The 24,132-nt window shown below is 47.1% G+C and overlaps 2 protein-coding genes across 3 annotated transcripts in view; one reads left to right on the top strand and one right to left on the bottom strand.

Annotated features, from left to right (window-relative positions):
* Nucleotides 1-24,132, top strand: part of SLC1A3 (solute carrier family 1 member 3) — a 79,573-nt gene that overhangs the window by 44,800 nt on the left and 10,641 nt on the right. The window contains exons 1-4 of one of the 2 annotated variants that reach the window (XM_036020207.1): nucleotides 15,034-15,040; nucleotides 16,146-16,150; nucleotides 18,207-18,416; nucleotides 21,321-21,363. In XM_036020207.1, the coding sequence (XP_035876100.1) occupies nucleotides 18,214-18,416; nucleotides 21,321-21,363 (246 nt within the window). In that variant the 5' untranslated portion in view covers nucleotides 15,034-15,040; nucleotides 16,146-16,150; nucleotides 18,207-18,213. Of the gene's footprint in view, nucleotides 1-15,033; nucleotides 15,041-16,145; nucleotides 16,151-18,206; nucleotides 18,417-21,320; nucleotides 21,364-24,132 lie in introns of those variants that run through there. The other variant, XM_028523349.2, reaches the window with a different exon arrangement.
* LOC114500779 (60S acidic ribosomal protein P1-like) lies at nucleotides 1,934-8,967 on the bottom strand. The gene is given in 3 exon segments (XM_036020007.1): nucleotides 1,934-3,368; nucleotides 3,371-3,688; nucleotides 8,784-8,967. Coding segments are annotated over 3 exon segments (639 nt in total). The 3' UTR covers nucleotides 1,934-3,231.

Here is a 24,132-nt window from a genome sequence, read left to right as displayed (position 1 = left end):
CCCCCATCCCAGCCCCGCACCGCACCGTGGCTCGCCCAACCGCGCTGTGCCTGTGGAATGCTGCCCTCCCCAGGGGCTGAGCCCAGAGAGCGAGCCCTGGGTTGTAGTTCCCTCTACAGCCCTGGGCCTGGCACACATAGTAAGTGCTCAATAAATCGGCCTCAAACAAGCCAAGGATGATTATCGATGAAAAAACAAAAATGGTCACGTGTTCTTATTAATCAGCTTTAACGTCAGAAGACAGGATCCACTTCTGAGGGGGTTCTTATGCCCCTCCAGGGCTGTTAGGGAACGTAGAGAAAACTGGGCACCTTGGAATCCGAGGTGAGTCGAATAGGCTGGTGGACATGTCCTCAGGCCTCAGACACTCCGTGGTAGGCGAAGGGGTGGGTTTGTTTATCCGGCAGCCCAGTTCCCTGTGAATGGCGATGCCATTCATCTCGCCTCCTTACACAGCTTATCTCCCTACTTGAAATACTTGACATTTCTGCGGGTTGGAGAGTCAGTCCACCAGCATTCCTGCGGCATTTACAGGGACTGTGGGTTCACTTCTCAGGGCTCCTCTACCTTCCCCGTCAAACCTTGCGGCAGCCCCGTGCTTCCCCTGCATACGCAGGAAACGGGCCCGCAGCATCTGCCCCCTGTCTGTCTCCACCCTCCACTCCCTTCCTTGTCCCCCCTGCGCTGTGCTCTGGGGCACGCCCTGCAGCTGCGGTTATTCGTTCATTCCACGTTGGGCTCCTCCAGGCGGCTGGGCTAGGTGCTGAGGAAGGAAGTCACAGAGCAGCTAAACCACACAGACTCCAGGCCCTGGATCTCCCCACCCCGCCCCCTGCGGAGAAATGAGGTGCTTACATCTGCAAAGTAGAACAGGGGCCAGCAGGGAGGGCAGAGCTAATGATCAAAGAAGAGGAGGCTCGCTCTGGCTGCTTTTCCTTGTGGTAATCCCTGTTTGGATCTTAAGAGCACAAACTTTGGAGCTACGAGACTCATTTCTTTCTTTCTTTAAAAATACATAATCTGTATTAAATTTTTTCCATTACCATTTAGTCCCCTTATGCCCCCCTCCCCACAGCAACCACCACACTGTTGTCCATGTCAGTGAGTCCTCTTTCCTTTTTGCTCAGTCCCCCCACCCTCCATCTGTCATCTGCTCTCCATCCTCCCAGACTCATTTCTATGCCAGTCTCAGCACTGACTGGCTGTGGGGGAAATCGCTTCGGCATTCAAGGTTCACTTATGGAGTGGACTTAATGGTGGTGATAGTAATAGAACACTTGTCATCCGTGCCACATGGGGACCCCAAAGGGGGCTCAGCGGCAGTCATGGCTGTAAGCATGGTTATGAGAACCACAGGCGCTGCACTGATGTCAGTGATGATGGCCACTCTCATACTCCACTTCAGTGCTGTAAACGTCAAGTTCCAAGGCCCTTTTGGCCTCCTTGCTGGAGAGTGTCAAGGGTCAGGCCTGTCCTTGCTTGTGCACCTGGGGTCTGCCTAGAGAGGATCCTTTCCTCAGTCCTGGCCCAGGCCACGTGAAGGCGTCCTCCTTGACCACCTTGTCACCAGTTGGAAGCCTGTTTCTCAGACCGCGTTGTTTGTTCCTTCACCTCCTTCCGGCCGACTTGCTCCTTCCTAAGTCACGCTCGCAGCAGCTTGTCGGTATTTCTAGACAAGAAAGCCACTTGGGGATGACCCTGAGTAAACAGTTGAAGTCGTTCTATTTTTCTCTTTTTCTTTTTTTTAAGATTTTATTTATTCATTTTTAGAGAGGGAAGGGAGGGATAAAGAGAGAGAGAAACACCAATGTGGGGTTGCTGGGGTCCATGGCCTGCAACCCAGGCATGTGCCCCGACTGGGAATCGAACCTGCGACACTTTGGTTCAAAGCCCGCACTCAATCCACTGAGCTATGCCAGCCAGGGCTTCTATTTTTCTATGTTAGAATAAAAAACCCACTTGCCAAGGAAGCCTGTGACCTCCCAAGCCAGGGAAAACTGCATCTGTGGTAAACCAGTTTCAAATTGGTGTGCCGAAGCGAAGCTGGAAACTGCTTTGCAAGAGGCCGCGGTGAAGCTCCCATTCTGTCCGAGCCTCACCACTGACTGCTGGTGTCATTCCGTACATCATTGAACCTCTTGATTTCTGGGCCTCACTCCCCAAAACCTGGACGTCCTCAGCCATGAGAGTCCCAGTTTTAGGCATTTAATTTTGGCTTTCTGATAACAGACTTGGTTTCCAAGGGTGTTTGCAGATTCCCTGTGGGATTGTGTTCTCTGCAATCAAGGTTCCGTAGCTACAGGGTTCCCTGAGCCTGGGACAGAGCCCGGCTCACGGTTACTCCTCAGTAATGAGCCGTGAGTGTAGGAGAACATTGGCATTGCCATTCAGACTGCGTTTACTCTCTTCCACCTGGAAGTAGTGAACATGATCATCTTGACTACAGATTTATTCTTTGACCCATCAGTGACTTTTTCACATGCATGGTAATTGCTAGCAGTTAACAAGTATAAAAAGGCATGCCTGGCATTGAACACACCTGCTTGTTATCCCTTCTGCAATGTCGTTATTATCTCTGTTTTACAGATGAGGAGACTTCCCAGGGTCTCCCTGCTAGCAAGTGGCTGAGCCTGAATTCACACTCAGAGCCATTTGTCACTAAAGCACCCTCTCCGTAATGCCGGGCAACCCCTCATGCAGCATGGCCTCTGGATTTACACTGGATCCGTTGCCTTAATTTATGCCCATGATAAACAGTCTGTTCTCCACATGAGTTAAACATGTTCCACAGTTTTCTCATACTTGTGCACTTAACTTATATCACATGTAGTTGAATATTGGGTTATTTGGTGAGAATATGACTTAATCTTCTCAACAAAAGAACTTTTTGAGAGTAGGAACTACTGGTGGTATATTTGCATCCCAGCACTAGTTGCAATAACGAGCTCTTGTGGCAGTGGATGTTACTGAAATAACGCATGGGTTCGTGGGTTGGGTGCCGTTGCTTCATTGTTCTCCTCCTCTGAACTTGCAGTTTGCCACCATTCTCCATTGGTCATGTATCTATTGAATCTGTTAAGTCACTGCTGTGATGGCCCCTGGCATAGAGAAATAAATAGAGACCATCGCGTACATTTATCGTCAAAGAACTGTAATCTGGAACACCACAGCTGATTTGTTATTGTGGAAGGATTAAAGATAAACGAAAGACATTACTTCTTTTTTCAGAGTTCAGCTTTTTATTGCCTGGGTTACAGGGGAGGTTTGGTTAAAAAGACCAAAGTCCGTGTGCTCATAGGACTCCTCAGATTCTTCCGTCTTTGCTTCCACTTTCTCTGCCTCAGCGGGGGCAGCAGTGGTGGAGGGGACGGAACTTCTGCTGGTGCGGCACCAGCTGCTGGGGCAGGTCCGCCAGCCCCTCCATTGCAGATGGGGCTCCCGGTGTTGACACTGGCCAGAGCCTTTGCAAACAAGCCTGGCCAGAAAGCCTCGACCTTCACACCAGCTGCTTTAATGAAGGCATTGCCCTTCTGCTCCCCGACCCTCACCTCATCACCCTGAAGGATGAGGGCTGAGTAGATGCAGGCGAGCTCCGAGACCATGCGCAACAAGGAATCTTTGTAGAGTGTAAAAATACTTCCTATAATAACGTTCTGCCGTACAGTTCCTGACACATTTTGTTTTGATTATTCCGAACATTTTTGAGTCTTCGATAATACCTTGAGAATAAAATAGAACCTAATAAAACGGTGAAGTAGGTTTTCAACTGGCTGAACATTGGGATCTACTGAGTATATAAGCCTCCACATCAACCTGGAAAGACACCCGGTGCAGTACCTGGTGCATTTGTTAAAACCCTGCTCTGTTCCGTACTTTCATCAACAACGTAAAGACCTGGAAGACACATACATTGTGTTTTCAGATGGCATAAGGTAGCCCTGCCACCGTAGTTTCTACCACATATGTCTATGGTCATGGTTCAGAATGACTTCAGTGGGCTGCACGGCCGGATGGAAACTGACAAGATGAAATGGAGCAGGAAATAAATGTACATTTTTGCTTTTAGACTCAAGGCAATTGCACGATTGCAAGATGGGGAGCGGCCGAGCTTGGCAGCAGTTCATGCGACTAAATGCTCAGTATGAACTCATAGTGGGACGTGGTGGCTAAAAAGAATGAATGTAGCCGTGTGCTTCCTCAGTAGAATTAATAGTTCACCATACTCCACACGGGTCACACTGCATTGGGATAATTTGTTTAGTTCCGAGAACATTCAGGAACGAATTTGACAAAGCAGAGTGGCTGCTAAGAGGGTGTTGAAACCAATCCAAGACACATTTATTTCCTGGGCTCCTGTTTTGGGCAGGCCAGGTGCTAACCGGTGTGGAAAAGAAAGATGGGAAGAGACTGCCAGTCTGTAGCCTCAAGGAGCCGGGAATTTAAATACAAAGCCCGACAGGTACATACATGACCGTGACATGCAGCAGGCTTTGGAAGCCAAGAAACACAGAGAACGTGCTGTGGGAATTCGGGAGCTGGGCTAGTGGCAGGCTTTCCACAGAGAATGAGGCCGAGGACAAAGGGAGCCTTCACAACAAAGACGCAGAGACAGGAAAACTCCACATGCCTAGGAAACTCTGAGTGGTCTAGGCTGTCTGGAAAAATAGGGTCGACTGTAGTAGGAGATGAAGCTGAGGGAAGAAGGTGTGGACCGGAGTGTGAGGTCCTGACTGGTAGGCAAGGGGAGGGATTGTAGGTTGGCGAGCATCTGGAAATAACGGTGCATGAGGATGCTTTGCAAAAATGATGTGTGTTTAGTCTGGAAACAAGAAGACCAAGGCCCCTCTGGGAAATGTGGACCAGACTTACTCGGCATTCCTCCAAAACCAAAAATGTATCGCAGGGGAAAAGTGTTATAAAGAGCCAGATTTCAGTTTTTGCTAAGCATCATTAAAAAAAAAAAAAAAGCTGCCCAACAACGGAGAGCTAGCCTTGGTGATGGCATCCTCATGGATGGGCTGAGGGGAAGCCCGAGACTGACACTCTCAAGGGCAGGTGGCGAGGCGGTGCGGCAGCTGCACCCAGGGACCTAGGCATTCTGGGAAGTGCCCAAGGCCTTCCAGTGCGTAACTGTCCAGTGTGGAGTTTCCCCTTCTTCTTTGTTAGGTTGTCAATTAGTACATCAGCTTCTGAAGCTGGCACGTTATGACCCCCCAGTTCAATGAGACGTCAGACTGACTCCAGGGCAGGTGTCCAGTGCTTTTAACTGTAGCCACGCATCACCACCGCTTGACTTACCAACACATGCACCATCCTTTTTTACTATGAGGTATGGCATCCTTCGCATGGGAATACAGATCTTTGGGAGAGTTCTCCATTAGGCAAATCAAACACAAATCAACCATTGATAAAGTCCAGTGTGGAGAAGCCTTTATTGACAAAGAATCCCCATGGCTGTGGGTGCAGGGATTGCAGTTCAGTGGGTTCCAGAGGCGGAAAGGCTTGCGTTTCAGTGCCAGCAATCCCAGTGGCTAGCCATGCGATCCTGAGCACGTGGTGTGACCTCCCTCTTTCCTAATCCGTAAGTGGGGATGGGCCCTTGCTAGCCCTGACCTTGCAGGCTGCTTGGGAGGATTACTCGGGATAACGCATGTAGCCTGCGCCTGGCAGCACAGGGTCCAGTTTCACAAACCCAGTTCTCCCATTGTACAGTGGCGTTCCCAGGAGCTCTTCCAAGCTAAAGGTATTTTTGCAAACAGAAACATTGCCCTCCTGACGTGGCTAATTTATACATGCCAGATATTGTTCTGAGGCTTCACACGTTGAACTCCTTTAGTCCTCAGAACAGCCCCATAAAGCAAACTCTGCCATCATCCCTCATGATGGAGAAACCGAGAGGTTACCTGTTGTGACCAGTCCAAGCTAGTCAATGAGGGAGCCAGGGTCCAGACCAAGCCAACTACGGAGGTTATTACCACCATTTCCTCGCAATGTCAAATGTGGGAAACAAACCAATTTTCTGACTTTCTTCCCAAGTTCATTTCAAATACTCTGCTGTATAATTTCATGCCATTTTATCTGGTCAGGACTATTTCACATTAATATAGTTTCAAGTCATACTTACTACATTAAAACACAAGGGCCTGAATGATCATGTCCCCTTTAGCCAGAGCATTGAGGGGGTCCTTAATAAAAGTCAAATGATGCAAGAATAAGTGAAAAAATTTAAATTGTAGAAGCCGTTCATATAGCTACTTGTAAAGGGAGCAAATTATCCTTAATATAACTTCTCTACTTTACCATTGTGGGGGCTCAAAAAAAAAAAGAAATAATAATAAAAACAATATTTTTCCTTACACCTTCTAAGTTCTTCTAGCTGAGCTAGTAATCAAGGTGACAGAGGTAGATGGACAGGAGAAAATCAAATTTTAATACATGTTCATGAAGAGTTCACATAAGCATGAAAATTCCAAAGACAGCGAGGCAACACTGGGTATATAAGGCGTTTTGGTCAGAGGAGGAAAGGGGGAAGGACGAGGTATTCGATTTCAGAAGTGAGAATGGGTGGTTTACAGGTAGTTGAGGAAGAGGGCACTGTGCATGGCAGGAAAATTCTTGCTGGGCGACTCGGAGACAGTGGGGCTGAGGTACCTAGCCCACAGGCCCCGGCCTGCCACCCTCCCCTCTGCCCTTCTGAATTCAAATTAGACGAAGGTAGACATGTTAAGATTTCTTTTGTGGAGCAGGTTTTTCCATCTGAAACTCTCAGGCAGGATATGGGGGAGGACCAAAGGGTCTTTCTGCATCTCATTTCTTAATAACCCACTAAAACTCAAATGTCCCAAAAGGCAGCTGTAGTTTCGCAGAACTTGGGTTTCCTTCACCACCTCCTTCCATTATTTGGAGCAGTCATAGCCTTTTGTGTCACTCATTCGAAATCAGTGTCTTGCACCCTTTACCTTGTTTATAACCCCCACATCCCTTTTTAGCAACGATGTCCTCTCTCTGTCTCTGTCGCTCTCCCTCATCATGTAGTGTTACCAGATATTACCCAGAAGTACCCGCCTACACGTTGTGTATTTCTCAGACACTGGTGGCAGCATCGTTACCCACGCTATCCATAAATTCCAAGTTAAAGAATAATTTTACCAATCCAATCCATGCCACCACATCAGTCTCAGGTCAACCAGACGCCATTTCTACACCCCTTCCTTGACACCCTCCTAGATCCCTGAACTCTATCCAGACTTAGCAAAGTTTGATGTAAGGGGCTGCCCATAATTTTCTTTGGAGTGATTTTGGGAATTCCTAAATACCCCTTGAGAAAAAACATCAAGAGACAAAACTGAGTCACACAGAAACTATGTACCTAAATGTTACGAAACTAAAGCAGAATTTGCGGAAACAACCCCTTTCCGCAGAAGGAAAAGAGCCCGGAGCGTTCAGCCACCGCTGGTGGAATATATCAGCGATCATTCCATTCTATTGTCGGGGCCAAAAATGCAGCTTTTCCTGTTCCAAGGGGAGCGAGTTCTCCTGCTACAAGCGAGGCAGAAATGAGGGAAGCCAACCATTTTCAGATTTTTCCACCGTCTTTGCTACCCTGGGAAGGGGTACGGCGGCATTGTGTGGGCCAGGTAGCTGGGAGCGTAATCTCCCACTCTGTGGGTGCGACTATTCCTTTGTAGATTAGATAAGAACAACTGATGAACTTTTAAATACTGAGAGGGGGGTGGGGGCGTTGGCCACAGCCCAAGAACTACTCGGACTTTTTTCTCCATCCCCCGCCTCTCGGCTTCTCTTTCCTCTCCTCCTGTCTGTCACTCTCTCCACTCTCTTGTCACCACGGTCTTCTCTTCCTCCTCTTGCCCACCCCAACTCTATCCCCAAGGACTTCATTTTGCACCCTTTCTTAACTAGCCAAAAAACATGGACTTAAATTTTTTTTTAATTTATTCTTTTAGATAATAAAGATTCTACATTCTGGACTTAATTTGGAAAACAGCTGAGGTGAACACATTCTATTCTCAATCATTTCTTTTTTATATATAAGAAACATATCTTTTTAAAAATATCTTCATTTCGGTCTCAAGCAGCGGCCTTGACCTCACTCGGTCCGCTGCAGAGCTGGCAGGTTGGGTCAGGGCTCCAGAATCCTTGACAGCAAGGCATTGTGGGTAGAGGTGGACTTCGGGTCACATGGCCTGCCTGTCTCCTCTGGCCCCAGGGATCTGTGCTGCTTCCCTGCCTCATTCCAAGGCCTGGAGTCGCGCTCCGGCTTCAGCCAGCCTTCTGGGAATCCGAACCAGGCTGCGCTGGTTTTTAATGTCCACTTGTTGCTTTTAGCTTCTATGAGCCTTTCAATTCCATTTCTTCTGCGAGGGACAGACCCTCCGTGGGAAGAAGGGGCACCCCTCGAGGCTGCCATGTTCTGCAGTCAACTTGAGATGCCTTTTGATGGGCTTCCAACAAGCCTGGCCCGGCGGTAGCATTGGGTCCCATTCAGCATTCTGCCTGCTAGGACACATGCTGTCTTCACCACCCTCTTCCTGAGAAGGTCTCTCAGGCCCCAGCCCGTGAGGGGCTTGTCCACAGCAAGTCAGAGGGGCCCTTTTGAAAACTGCAACCTACTCATCTAGTGGTTGGTTGTAAATCATGATTCCTCGTGGGGGGAAAAGGCAGAGGAGGTTGGAGCTCTGGCCCTCAGAGAATTTCCTCTCATTAAATCAAAGCACTTTGCTGTTCTCCACACTCTCTTCTTACTGTGAATGGAGTCACCTTACTGTCCCCGTTGAGGTCACTGCTCCCCAGGTGGGTGCTGGTTGGTGGCCCACCGCATGTTGGCGTGTCTTTCCACATGGCAGAGGTTTCTTTAACCAGCCGGGCTTCACAGGTGTCACCAGGAGTTGATCGGACCGGCCCTTTGCCCCCACTGCCCAAGCCACACTTGTCGCGGCTATTTTCCATGGTCCTGAGTGCCTCAGCCTTGGCGAGAGGACAGTGATGGCTTTGTGCGCGGCTGTCACAATGCGGTAACCGAAGAAAGGGTCCCGGTCTGGGGCTGTCAGCTGTTACTAATCACACTCCCCAGCTCCTCCCGGGCCCGCTCGCCTCTGCCTCCTGCTCCGCTGAGCACACATAAAGAAGATGAATGACTCCCTGGTTCCTCTTCAGAAAAGCATATTGTGCAGTGCATTCCAACACCGTGAGCGAAGGGCGGGCTAGTGGGAGGGGTGAATGGGTGTCTAAACCACACTCAGCGGGCCTTGCGCCGGCTGCCGCGGGCCAGGGAGAAGGGAATTTCGGAGCTGGCCCTTGGGAGAGTGTCCTGAGACCTTGCTGAGCAGAAGAGGAAGTCCCTGCGGTGGGCTACCTGGCAGATGGCCATTCTGGACCCACTGCAGGGCTGTGTTGGGCTGTAACGAGGTCTGATGGGTGGGTGGGACTAATGTAGAGAAAAGCAGAGCCGACCACCCGGGACCTCGGCAGCTGGTTACCTAGGAGCGGCAGCCTGCACCGCAGAGCGAAGGAGAAGGGCCTTGGAAGCTCTTTGTTATTAGAGGCACCAGCACTTGACGTTGAACTTGAGTCTGCCACTCGGCCTCCCTGTATGAAAGTTCATTTTCAAAGGACAACTAGAGCCAGGGTAAAAAAGGATTGGCTGGTCTGCTAGTCCTACCAGACGGAGGATAAAAGGTGATTTATGTGATTTTTCTGCTTGGAATACTATTGTCTGCTCCGCTGGTGTTTTTATTTAACTGTTTTTTCAGAAGAGAACGGTTCCCCTTCACCTTCCCACCCTTCTTTTTCATAGTGAACACTCCAGCTGGAGGAAAGACTTTTGTTGACAAGTTTTCAGGGCCAGATGAAAAAATCAATTCGCGTGACAAATATTGTGCCATCATCGCAAGCAGTGAGTTTGGGAGGAGGCTTCCCGGCCATCCCCATGCACTGCGGCCTCGTCAAAGAAGCGGTGTTGCAGCAGAATGAAATGTCAGGTTGTGGGATTCTGGGAACAGCCACGAGGGGCAGGAAACTGTGGCCAGGGTGAAAATACGGGATTTAATTGACTGTGAATTCCGCAGACTCGTTCTCTGCCCTCTGTGGAGATGGTTGAACTCTCTTCACTAAGAATCACTGATTACAGTAAAAGCCGCCTTTGCTCAACATTGCAGGAAGCAAGCGTTTTCTGAAACTTTTTCCCTCGTTACAATGCATGAAGATACTGGTGAGGCCCACTTACTTGATTTATGATCTGCACCACAGGTGCTCGGTAGACCACACCCTTCCCTTCCCTTCCCTTCTCTGTGCTTACTTTTTAATGTATTCACTCGTCCTTCTGTTAACATGTGGACAGATGGGACTACAGCAATTACTCATACAGGCTCATCTGCCAGAGTGAACCAGGTTAGCAAAAGAGGGAAAAGGATACAGGGGTGGGAGAGGGAGAAGGCAGGGAGAGAGGGAGCAGAGGTGCCCCTGGTGGTGGGAGCAGAGGTCTGCCAGTCCCCCACCCTCCTGACCAGCCTGGAGGCACCTGCTGAGACTGACCGCCCAGCTCTGCAGAGGAGCTTCCAATGATGCTGGGTCACTGTCTCCACAAGGTCTGAAAGACTGCATGACCTTCACTATTTTGGATTAATTGGGGGAAGAGCAATCAAAATTGATGAGTCAGAATGTCGGAGTATTTCGTAACAAAAGCAACATTAGAACTTGTAATTTATACCCTACTCTAAATGTTTTTATTCTTCTAAGTGCGTGGCCTCCACCCAGCACAACAGCAATAACGGGGATAAGGATGACTGTCAACACGTATCTCGGGGTGCCTCATCGTGTGGGCATTTCCCCAGGCATAAGGCTGTGCCAGTAAATCACACAGCTGGTTCTGCTCTCTTGGCATGCAAATTCTAGTAAAGAGGCATGCCACAGCCATAGCTAGCCTAGCATTTATCCGGGGCCAACTTTGTGCTGATTCCTGTAAGTTTTCCTAGGCGTACAATGTAGGTCTGATCAGCTTCTTGTCTGGGGGAAACAGGTTAGAGAGTCAAATAACTCTTAGTAAGCAGCTTGTTGATTATTTATCTGTGTAATTAACGACAGCTGAGGTTTGCTGAATGCTCACTATGTGCTCAACTCTATGCTAAGTGCTTTCTGTATGGACATTTTTAAAAAAGATTTTATTTATTTATTTCTAGAGAGGGAAGGGAGGGAGAAGGAGAGAGAGAGAGAAACATCAATGTGCAGTTGCTGGGGGCCGTGGCCTGCAACCCAGGCATGTGCCCTGACTGGGAAGCGACACTTTGGTTCACAGCCCACGCTCAATCCACTGAGCTACACCAGCCAGGCTGTATGGAAATTTTTTATCGCAAGGAAAGCCCTGTGAGGAGCTTTCATTATTCTCCTACAGATGAGGAAACTGAGGCTCGCAGAGCTCATACGAGGCCAGAGACAGTAGCAGGGTCCGAGTACTCTGTCCTAGGAGCCTGCACTCGCAGTCACTGTGCCGTAATTTTTTTAAAAATGTGCTTCTAAAAAGTGCACGAGGTTGTCCATGAGTAGTTTGAAACATTGCCTTTTAGGTTAAGTTCAGAGGCTATCACCTGCTTATTAATTGTGATTCAAAACTGAGATGAGGTACAATCACTTACCAACAATTTCTAACCTAACTTTTAAAGCTTTGCCTTCTGTTCCAGAACCCACAGAGGCAAAGCGCTTCTTTTTTTTTTTTTTTTTTTTTTTTTTTTTACAGTCTAGTCTTCAGGAGTTCAGAAGAAGAAGTTGTGTCAGTGAAAAGAACAACACAATGTAGCTGTAGACAGAGATTCTATGTGACTTGCCTGTTTCGTGCTCTCTCCCAGCCCCCCACTCCCTGTCCCCTGAGCTTTCTGGCCCTCCTGCCCACCCTCCTTCCCGAGGGCCCGGTGCACACCTGCTCCAGCACTGCACAGCTGCTTCAGTACGTTTTTCAATCCGTAAATAGGAAGCATATTGTAGTTTTAGAGTGTAACTTTCTTTTAGGGAAAAAAAAACACCCCCTTATATTCAAATGAATACGGTACGTGTTAGAGCTCACCCTTGATTTCCTTGTTGTAAGCTTGCCCAGTCCTGAAACACCAGGAGGGCCACTCTCATCAGAGGAGTGTTTGGGAAGCCCACTGTGGAGAAGGAATAAACATCTAAAATAAGGTAAAAACTGAAACCAAGCAATAGTTTTGAACCAGCAGTTGCCGTCGTCCCTGTTCTGTTTTTCCTGGGGCTGATTCAATGGCCCTGGATGAGCAATGGAACACCATGAGGACGTGTAGAAAGACCAGTCATAACACACGACTTCCTCTTTAGAGTTCATGTTGCAAAACCAGAGACAGGAAGTACTGGAGGAAATGACACATTAATGTGTAGGACGTAGGTTTTTAGCAGGGGGAGAACAAAATCCATGCAAGTGATAGAGCCTTGGGAATGTGACATTATTTGTATACTATTCTTTAATATTTGGCTGCAGACACATTTCATTTACCCAGGAAGCCATGCAAAAGATCATGCCAAAAGAAATCTGATTTAAAATAGAGACTTACAGAGTTCCACATATATGTTTATAAAAAACTTCGTCCTCACCCCCACCCCTCAAAAACACCGTGAATTTGGTGTATATTCACTGTGCTAAACTGATTGCCAAAAGACTTCATAAATAATGAGGTAAGTGAATACCCGTTTGCATCAAGAAACTCTCTTCCTCTCTTTTTAAAGTGACTGTTGCCTAAAATACCCATATATTTGAAGCAAGTCTTAATCTTTTATATTCTGGAGAACATCTTGTTTGATCTCTTTTATATGTTTAACTCATTGATGAACATGTACGAGGTTTGCAGAAATGATTGACTGATTGCTTTCTTGATGACTGGTTATTGCTGGGCTGGTTTTTGGAAAGGAAAATAAGACTTGTGTGCCCATTGCCAGCAAGTATTCATGGCTCTCTGCACTCCAAGCTCTGGGCTGTTTTCCTGGGAGGGGGAGGCATTTGATCTGATTGACCAGTTCTCCAGCTAGCCCTTCTGGTGACCAACGTTATTCACTTCCCCTCAAGGTATGGAATGCTGAGGAATGTGCCAGACTTTTTCCAGTTACCTCCTCCTGGAATTTTTCCTCCAGCCAGCTGGCTCATCTCAGCATTGAACTCAAATGCAAGAAAGTTAAGAAAGCCAGCATGGAAAACAAGCAAATGAAATGTGGGTAGCTTCTGGCTTGTCCATAAAAAGAGAGGTATAGTAGAGATATATAGAGAGGTATAGTAGAAAGTGGGTTCAAATCCTGCCATTGCCGCTTGCTAGCCATGCAATACTGGGCTTCTCCAGCCTCTTGTATCTTCATCTTTAAAGTGGTATCGCCAGTATACAATATCCAGTTCTCATGAAATTAGATGAGTATGCGCCATTGGTTGGAGGTGGAATTTGGTGAGTGAGGTAGTGAACCAGCATTAAAAATTCAACTCAAGATATGCAAAGCAGCCCTGGCTGCTGTGGCTCAGTGGGTTGAGCACTGGCCTGTGAAGCAAAGGGTTGCTGGTTTGATTCCGAGTCACAGCGCATACCTGGGTTGCAGGCCAGGTCCCTAACAAGGGGCACATGAGAGGCAACCAAACATTGATTTATGTGTGGGTCACTGGCCAGCAGTGATCACGGAACGCTGTGGATGGCTCATCAAAAAACACGCGAGAAAAAAAACATGCACAAAGACAGACCAGTTTCTGTGGGGAAGTAGGGATGAAATGGCCACCCCGTCTAGTGGGGAGCACGCCGATTTACCGTCCATACCTGCTTTTATTGGGCTCATTTTGCATAATAATTCAGGTAAAGTACAGTACTTATCAGGGGGAAGTAAGGAACTATAGAAAACAAGGAACTCTGCTGGTCTATTGAGTCGGGGTCAAAGAGCTGTAAGACTTTGAGGAACAAACTAACTTCCTCCTTGGACCCCTCTCATTCAACTGAGAGCATTCTAAACAAAGAAGGCTTCACAGTAATTTACATATTCTTTCTTAGGCTTGATCACCCGGGGAATCCGCCCTTTTCAGCACAGAGCTACACCACCCTGTCATTGTTTCAGGCTTAGGCGGAGCAAGGGAACTAAGGCAATAAGGAGATTTTCTCCCAGACGATGAGAACTCAGGCTATATCAAAGCCGAGGAGCGAGGGTCCATCACCCCCTTTTGCTGCAGCCCCCCAAGTCCTTCTTTTGGGGGGGGCTCCCAAAGTGATCATGCCTGTCTTAGGTCGTTTCCCCCTTGGGGAATCTTACCCATCTTTGGCTAACCGACCAAGCTTTTTGGGGTTCAGTTATGAATAAAGCAGCAGAAGCAGCATTCCTGCCAGGGAGATAAGCTTTTGTCTCCTTGCTGGCTTACGGTTCCAAGGGTGTTCCCTTAGCCTTAGCCTAGGCAGGGGTTTCAGCTTCTGATACCAGTCAGGGCGGTTCCCAACAGTTGATGTTTCTCTCCCTCTCTTTCTCCCTCCCTTCCCCTTTCTAAAATAAATAAATAAAATCTTTTAAAAAAAGATATGCAAAACAATGAAACATATGAACATATCACTGTAATTGGAAGACCAATCACAGCACTTGTAGCAATTGTACAAGATAGACTTTCTTTGGGTTTCGAGCTGACAGATTATTTTCACGGTAAAGATGTTAGAATGTCTTCCATGGGGCTGGTTTAGCTAAGCCCAGATCAAAAGAAGCAGAAGAGACCCGTGAAGATCATTATCTGTACGCCTTGTTCTGGAATGCATTTCTCCGATCCACGTTTAGGTGGACACGAGCTGTGGTGACACACTCCGTAAACACTGACACGCCCCAGAAGCCACCTATCTCCCCCTTGCCCCGTGCTCTTTTCTTCCCTGTATTCTCAAGTGACAAGGCGCAAAGCAGACTTTCCCCTTTCCAGGCATGTAGGACGCTTTCTGCAACAGTTCCCTTTTCTGCAGCGTGACTGAGCACTCCTCTTTGTCCTCAGACACTCTGACCTCTGGGGTAGAGCTTCGTCTCCAGTGTCACAGGGCTGGGGAAAGGAGGTGGTCATTAGTGGAAGGGAGAGGGGTAATGATGCACTACTCACTTTGGGTTTTGTCTTCTGAGCTCTTCCTCCGTTTTCTCCTATCACGGCCATTCTGCCTCAGGCCTGGTAGGTGTGTGGACAGATTAGCCACATCTGCCCTTCTGTTGCCCTGAAGGCAGCGTGTGGCCTTGTTTCTGGTGGTCCCTTTGGTTTTACAAGCCTGCCTCAGAGAGAAGGGGAGTGGTTAGCATTGGAAGGAAGGAGGAGGAAGACGCTGGGGCACCAGGAACAGAGGTGGAGCAGCAGCCCCTGTCAGGGGAAGGACCTGTACGGAGATTTGGTTAATGAAGATATCCTCCCCTGCACACACCCCTTCCTTGAAACCATAGCAGCTGCTGCTTTATTCTCTCTTAAAGGGAAAAAGCCAGTATGTCGAGGTTGGTGAGGCATCTCATTTGACTATTGAGTCTCCTTCAGGGGTCACTGCTTAAAAAAAAAAGCCTCAATAGTTGTCTTCAGCTGTTTTGGAATTAGCAAGTAGGGAGAAAAGACTTTCATGTTGGTTTTCATTTAAAATTTTAAACTAAACCCCTGTGGACTTGGTTTCCTAGAGCTGATCACCCTTTAGCTGTGGATTCCGGGATAACCTCCCGGACCCTCCGCCCTTGGTGGGAGTGGGGGTGGGGGGCGATTGCAGCCTCCTCCTCCTTTCTGCCACATCGGTTCCAGCGCCCTGCGTGGAGCACTCAGCGCTCTCTCTGAATAGCTGTAGGTAGGGAGTCGTGGGCAGGAGTGGCAGAGAAGAGCTGGAGTGAGGACGGAACAGCCCACAGAATGGAAGCAAGAGGGAAGGAAAGCAATCGGAGGTAGAACATACCACTGCCTGTACCCCCTAGCAGAGCTACCCAGGCCACCGCGCCCACACCGCTCCCCACCAAAGAGGGGCAGCATCAGTGGTGACAAGCTCGGGCAACAGTGGGGAAGAGAGGGCCTGTTCTGAAGGCAGTTACTTCAGGCACAGGGAAGCCAAGATATGTTTGAGATGGGGTTCAGGCCTGAGGATGAAAATGGGGGATGGGACACTCTGGAAACAGATTAGCTTGTTTTTAATGCTGACGTGTTGAAGCGGCACCATCCCCACAAATGGATACTTATTCCTCGGGTCCAGGAAGCCTAAAGCAAGGCTAAAGGAAGCTAAGTTCATACATTAAAGCCAGAGTTGGCCTCCTGGTTTGTGGGAGCTGCAATTGTTTTTCTGGAGGGAAGGAGGTACGGAAAGTACACTAAGCTCCTGGCTGGCGTAGCTCAGTGGATTGATCATGGGCTGCGAACCAGGCATTGCAGGTTCGATTCCCAGCCAGGGCACATGCCTAGGTTGCAGGCCACGGCCCCCGGCAACCGCACATTGATGTTTCTCTCTCTCTCTTTCTCTCTCCCTTCCCCCTCTAAAAAGTAATAATAATAATAAATAAATAAATAAATAAAAATACACTAAGCTTAGTCACATAAGCTCTGGGTCCAAGCTTTCACTCCATTTTCTCTGGTGTTAACTGCGGCCTTAGGCAGGGGTACATGCCGGCCCAGGATGGCTATGAATATGGCCCAATACAAAATCATAAATTTACTCAAAACATCATGAGATTTTTTTTTTATAATTATGTGTTGCAATGTATTTAATGTGTGGCCCAAGACAACTCTTCTTCCAGTGTGGCCCAGAGACATCAGAATGTTGGACACCCCTGCCTCAGGGAGTTACTTAGTTGTTTTTTAATCTGCCTTTTAGGTGGTTGTGGTTAAAAATAAGAACATATCAGGTACTAAGCAAGTGCTTAATATGAAAATTAAGACAATATGACTCGAATACAAATGAAATTATAAATTGAAGATCATGGCCTCAATTTCCACATAAGCTCATTGCTATTGTATTAAGATTTGGGGGGGGGGGGGCAAATCCAGCCAGTTGTCTGGCGATCATAGACACTATTTTTTCAATACTTTACTTTACTCTAAATATTTTGGCATGAACAAGGTCACAGCCTGAACAGCAAACCATTATTAGAATCTGATACTGATCATTGAAATAAAATACAAACTTTTCACATATTTCTAGAAACACAATTTTGAATAGTAAAGAAAGTAGTAAAATTAACCATAATTAGATTCTCCTATGGTTGGATCTTAGCATTTTAGAGGGAAGAGAAAGAAGGAAGAAAAAGCTAATGAAACAGAAGAGTCCATAATCTTATCTTTTGAGATGTTTGTGCCCTTTACCTTTCTTCCACCACAGCAGCATTGAGATAAGTTTTGTTTGCTAGAACAGTTAGGAAAATCTTAAAAGTCACGCCTCCCAAGATAACACCTTGCTTGAGGTAAACTTTGAAAATGCCGTGAAAATGAGGAGGAGAAGAATGTTTAACACGAGAAGAAGTACTCCAGGACTGGGGAACAAGGTGGCAGAAGGCAGGTACAAAAAGGAGAAGCCCTCATCCCAGTAATTCTTTAGAAAACGCTTTGATTAAGTGAGATTAAATGAAAGAGCAGAGAAGCTATTTGAGAACTTTGGCCTTGTCACCCAATATCTACCCTAAATACAAAATGAAGATCAATCAGTAGGTAATGGGAATAACTGCTTACATTTTACAAGATCAAAAAAAGGACTCTCTAGTACGTTTATAAAATCCTAACTCTGTTAAAAGAATTTAATGGCAGTTCCTCTGTGTGAGTCACCACAGGGCTTGGACTTGAGCAATGCTTAGAGTATCCTGCCAGAGAGTGTTTTAAGTGCCTCTCTCTTTGTCCACAGACACACACACAACATACTACTATTCACACCTGTAGCTGCCCCAACTAGCAGCAACCTGGGAAACAACTTGACTGCCCTTTCAAGTCATTAGGGAGACACGTGAAATCCATTCTGACGGCAGAACACAGGTGCTGTGTGTCTGCAAACACCGTTGGTGCAGGGCCTTCCTGTGGCTTTTCCCTTTCACCTTGAGTGATGCTTGGACTACATTGGCTGCCCAGTTCTCATAACGTGTGTAAAATCCTGTGGCCGGGTGGGCTGCGGGTAGGGAAGTGTAGAAGGAAATACAGTTCCCATCACCTTCCACTGGAGAATTCCCTGGACTGACTTCCTGAAAATGTCCTTCTGTTTGCCTTCCCCAGGAATGGCGGCCCTAGATAGTAAGGCGTCAGGGAAGATGGGAATGCGAGCTGTAGTCTATTACATGACTACGACCATCATTGCCGTGGTGATCGGCATAATCATTGTCATCATCATCCATCCCGGGAAGGGCACAAAGGAAAACATGCACAGAGAAGGCAAAATTGTACAAGTGACAGCTGCAGATGCCTTCCTGGACTTGATCAGGTATGTCCTTGCAAGCCCATCCCTTTGGGTATATTTTGACCACCTAGCCCCTCTGATCTGGGGTAGCTAATCAAATCCTGAAGATGGTGTCCAATCTGAACCAGCTTTGCTGGGCTTGAAATGAGGCTCACAACTTTCCTTCATTCTAACAGAATTTGAAGTAAGGATCCATTATTTGCTCTTACGTGAAAGGGGTAAGAAGAGCAAGGAGTGGACATGAATGCGTTTTGAGAGCTCTGCGTTTAGGATTCAGCATCCGATCACTCAGTTCTCCTCTCAACTGTGCAGCTCACCTTGGAACAGTTATAATTCTTAACTCACTTTTCTCAGGTCTTGCTCTTTAAGGCTACTTTCCATTCCAGTGCAAGCTGTTTGTGAGACTCTAATTTAGAACTTGTGATCTGAATGATCATCTATTGTAAACAGCAATTTTTTTCCAAAAGGGACTTTACGATCATCTGTTCATACCTGTTTTAAGGTCTTTTTCTTTTGTACTATTTATGAAGATAGAAGTTGGCAGATCAGTAATAAAAGAATAAAGAATGGCTTCTTTAGCATTGTTTTATGTACAAACCATACGCTGATTATAACTGAGTCTTATCTAATATTGAAACAGGTTTTATAATAGAGTTAATCTTACACAGAACTATGACGTAAGCCAAATGTGATCTGGAACCTTCCTGCTTGCTCCACGCTTGCATCAGTCAGGTCCTGGCAGGACGCATATTGCATTTTTGAAAAGATCATTGAAAAGGGCTTGCAACAGTGCAAGCAGCATTAAGGGAACCTACAAGGGCTAGTGAGGTACCAGATCACTAGCAGTGATGGGAAGCTGTTTCATTACCACCCCTAGCTCTGAGGGGCGAAAGCATGAGCTGCTACTGGAACTCAGGAAGAGCCATGACCTTGGAGAAGGCCCTGAGGAGAGAGGCTAGGGCTCTAGTTTGGAGGGGGGGGGGGGGAGCTGCTGCTAAACTGTCAAAGAGAGAGCTGGGAGGGTATGAACATCACTTCTCTCTCTCCCACCCTGTGATCTTTCAGAGCATCCCACTGGACAAACCTAACAGGAAGCCATATGGCAAGAGAACCCACAGGCTGTAGGCCAAGGGGTCAGCTCCCCCCAGGGCACAGAGAGAGTAGAGAGTGGATCTAGAAGGGTGAATGAAAGATATCCCAGCACAGGCTCTAGATTCCCCACCTGCTTAGCATCCCCCACCCACTGTGTAGCCCCACCCATCCTGTCGTCCCCAAACTGAGCCCTTTCCTAGAATCCTTACAACAACCTACTTGCAAAGTGACTGGTTTGCCAATCCTGCACACCAACCTAAAGGGATGCCCATGGATCATCGGAAGGAAACTCCTCCCAGGGACTTGATTTCACATAGATTCAGGAGAGGCTTGGGGAACAAAGGGTCTCTGTGACCACACCTCTCAGTCCCTCCCACAGGTGACTTTGTACCACCTGTATGTGAACACCCAGCCCCACAGAGCCTCCTCTTGAAAGCCTTGTCCAGGGAGTCAGTCGCAGTGATCTGAAGGTAACAAGCTACCCTATAAAATTCCATGTCAAGTTTTCACCCAATAACTATGTTTTTATTTAGTTCGTACACTTTATTAAGGCTTTTCACCATTTTTTTCATCACTTTATTTATCCACAGGTAGTTTGAATTAGAAAAAATTTTTTTCCTTCTTATTGATTTTATTGGGGGCTGCCACTGGTTTACAAAAGTGTTCAGGCTTCAGGTGCGCAGTTCCCCGGCACATTATCTGTACACTGTAGTGTGTGTCCACCAAACCGAGTCAGGCCTCCTTCTAGAAGTTTTTTTTTATTATATTCTCCTTCTGTATCATTTCTATTCCTTGTGTGAAGAATTGAGATCTTGTCATTCGCGTCTAGATGATGCTTCTGCCCTTCCTTGTCCCAGCGGCAACTATATGACTAACCTGTCCCCACCCAATCACTTGGCTTAAGCATCTGTCCTGAGATCTCCAGAACTCCCATTTGTGTCAAGGTTTATAGAAACAGATCCACAGAGCGTGGATGGGAAGGAAAAGGAAACAAGATGGTCTAGGCAGTAGGAAGAAAGGGACAAGGATTTACAGCCTTCAAGTGTGACCCTGACAGCATTGCGACTGCTAGTTTCAGGCTCTGCAACTGCCAGGCTCATGTCTCCGTGTCCCACAGTCTTCAATCCTGGAGCGCTTATGCAAGTTTAATGCAATTTCCTCTTTAGCGGATGAGTCAGCTGAGACCTAAATGGGTCCCACGACTTGGCCAAGGTTATATGTCTGGTTAGAGACTCCCCAGCTAGACAGTTGCTCCTTATCCTCTCCCCACCGTAAACTCAAACACTGCTCCGAGGAAGTCACAGATCTAGCTACACAGGACGCAAGGTCAAATTTTGTGGTCCTTCTTCCCAGTAGTCAACAGAAGAGCCCCATCCCCCAGGGGACCTTTAGGAGGACTTTTCAGGGAATGACATTCCACAGTGTAACCATGACTTTTAATTCAGAATGCTGTATTTGGTCCCTAGACATACGGCACAATACCACAGTGGCCATTATGGAGTAATACTGCAATTGGCAAAAGACATTTCCATCCTCACTTTGATTTTTCTAAGGAGCAAGGTTTTAATGGCAATGTCTGATCAAAGAATCCCATTGTCTGATAAGAAAACAGATGTGTTGAATCTGGGATTTCCCTGAAAAATATGAATTACACGGGCCACAGTTAGGGGTGGCCATATGTCCCATTTTAAGTTATAAAATCCACAAAAAATCTTTCTTATTTTCCATTTGCTGCTCGGTTCAATGCAGTCTTTACGATAAGCACAATGAAACAGTATTTAAGGAGGTAACTTATTAGTTGGGAAGTTTCATAAATAACTGTCATTTTCTTTGTAGGAATATGTTCCCTCCAAACCTGGTGGAAGCCTGCTTTAAACAGGTAAGCACTCTACAGCTACCGATTTACCTTAGTAATTCCTCTTTGGCGTCCGACAGGAGGTCCGACTGAGTGGGACCCTCTTTTTTATATTATTTTCTTTATTTTTTTACATTTCTCTCTAACAAGAAGCACTTTTCAACCAGATGGGAAAGTACTACGTTTTCTAATGAATTTAGAAGGCAGGGGTGGGTCTCTACCTTATCCTGAAGGCCTGTTAGTTGCCAAACACTGTCTGTCTTATGTACAAATAGCTTCTTGAATCTTTGTTGATTTGTGAGAAGGCTGACCAGGAGACTTCCTCTCTCTCCCCCCAAGCCCCACAAACAAAGCCCCAGCAAGCAGGCAAATTCCAATATGAATACATCTACAAGCTGTTTTAAAGATGAGGGAGATGAGTCAAGTTTCTGGGTCTGATTTTTTTTTTTTTAAATACCAACGGGCCATTATTTAAAAGTGCATTCTGAAAGGGTAACACTACCAAAAAGCCAAGGCATCTTCACGTGGTGAAGGCCCGCGGTGTGGCAAGCACTGACGTCATATTCAGTCCTCACCTGAGGGCAGTGGGTGTCACTGTCTTCCCTTCATGGAGGAGGCCGCCCACCGCAATACCGCAGAGGGATCGGACGTATGACGGGCACGAGACCTCCCGAGCAGTCACTGGCAGACCCAGATTCAAATCCATTCCTGCCTCCAAGTTCTGTCATCTTCCTGCTCCAGCAGTCTGCTTCCAGAAGGGGCTGTCCACAGTGATGAGACCCCTGCCCAGAGACTATAGTGAGATCCAGGTCCTTTGAGCCCCCGATGTCCAAGCAGCTCGCAACTCTCTTGTGTTTTGGATGCAAATGTATTTTGCTGTTAGGGGATAACATTGGTAAAGTCCATTCTAATGCCACTTGAATAAAAAAAGCTTTGTTGCCCAGATAGTAAAAGGAAATAATGAGCCTTTCTGGGTTCAATAGTAGCTCCCCATCATTTTTCCAGATGGTGTCATTTCACCCTCCTTGTAATTCCCTAACCTTCCTGCTTAGGATGCGTGAAGCAGACAAAACAACCCCCGACCTGACCTCATGGAGGACCAGGTGTTACACAGAGAAGCCACCCTTTGTTTATTCCCACTTTTTAAACATTTTGTTGACCACTTTTAATAGGTAATACATACACACACTGCAAAATTCTCACACAGCAGACCCCAGCCATTTTGGCACCGGGGACCAGTTTCTTGAAAGGCAATTTTTCCACGGCGGGCGGGGGGGTGAGGGGGTAGGGGGAGGAGGACAGTTTGGGGATGATTCAAGGGCATACATTCAAGCTCATCCTCTGCTGTGCAGCCGGGTTCCTGACAGGCCCAGACCGGTACAGATCCAAGGCCCCGAGTTTGGAGACTCCTGTCCTAACAGAATCCTTTCTTTATTTATTTAAAAAGAAAAAAAAAAACCTAAGAGGCCAAAACCTAACTTTTTAATTCAAAAACAACTGTAACCACGAATAATAAACCCTTTTCAGTCTGACCAGCCAACCCCAGCACCATGGGGCTGGCTGTTCCGGGTAGCCCGCTGGCTCTGGGCGACCCTAAAGTGCTGATCTCCAGCAGCGCTGGGGGAAGTACAGGCTCACGCAAGTTCCTCGTGTTTGGTTTTGGATGGCATTTACAGGATTTGGAAGGGGAAGCCAGTGTACCTTCCCAGATCTATTTGTCTTAGATCAGAAATCACAAGCAGCTGCAATTTCTGTGGAGGCTATAAACTGTGTCTAAGGAGAAGCTGTTGGAGGCAGAGGAAGGCTCATCAAAAATGAAAATTGACCCAGGACAATCCGTAAATACATAAACACTTTAATCGAAGAGAGATTGGAGAGTTGACCAGAATAGTAAACGACAAGGGGCCAGTTTCTTTGTTACTTGAAATTACCAGCAGTGCCGCTGACCGTTCAGGGCTATGTCCTTGGTATTGATAGCTGGCCGTGTCTGTGTTTGGGAATAATCTGTCTCCCGTTGGACAAGAAAGTCTCCCATTTATTCCTGGTGAAGAAGTGGCCCAGCCCTTCATGCACAGCTGTGCTTTCGTCCCCTGCTCTCTAGGTCCGGTCAGTGTCTGTATGTTACTCTCTCTGACGCTGTGCAATCAGCATGAAGGCCAGGCGTTCTGCTTGCGTTAAAATCATAGAGAGATGGGTTTAATGGTTTTATTTGGCCTCTGTCATATGCTCCTGTCTGGGACATCTACGTAGAATCTATGGGAAAAGACCGTCTCTTGAATAAGAACAGAAAGGCTGCTATGGACTTGAGGAGTGGGCTGTCATCTGTTGACCAACTGTTAATCAAGCACCTCTTCTTAAGAACTGATACTCTTGGCAATGCCTTCTCCAGACTATTGTCCAGAGAATTAACGTTTTTAAAACCCACTGAAATTTCCAGCTCAGTCTAGTCCCTGAAGGGCTTTACGACTGAGCACCACTAGCCAACATCAGTGTAGTACTTGAACATTTACAAGGTGTCCTTGTATACTCTGTTCAGCTTGATCATCACGCTAACCCTGAGAGGCGGAACCAGCACAGTGACCCCCGGTCCACAGCTGTGGAACGTGAGCAAAAGGATGTTAGGTGATTTGCCCGTCATCCCACACATAGCATGATCCCACTGAGAATAAGGGACTCTGGTGGATATTTGGATTTGCAGTTTTTTTAAAGCCCATTGTACTCATTTTGTTAGGGTTCCAGAGCAAAGCAAAAGCACCTGTATACATGCAGGCAAGCATCTTCAACCAGATACGG

The sequence above is a fragment of the Phyllostomus discolor genome, chromosome 3 (genome assembly GCF_004126475.2).
Source record: "Phyllostomus discolor isolate MPI-MPIP mPhyDis1 chromosome 3, mPhyDis1.pri.v3, whole genome shotgun sequence".
NCBI classification, from domain to species: Eukaryota; Metazoa; Chordata; class Mammalia; order Chiroptera; family Phyllostomidae; genus Phyllostomus; species Phyllostomus discolor.
Note: the sequence above shows the minus strand (reverse complement) of the source record. Positions and strands in the feature narration are given on the sequence as shown.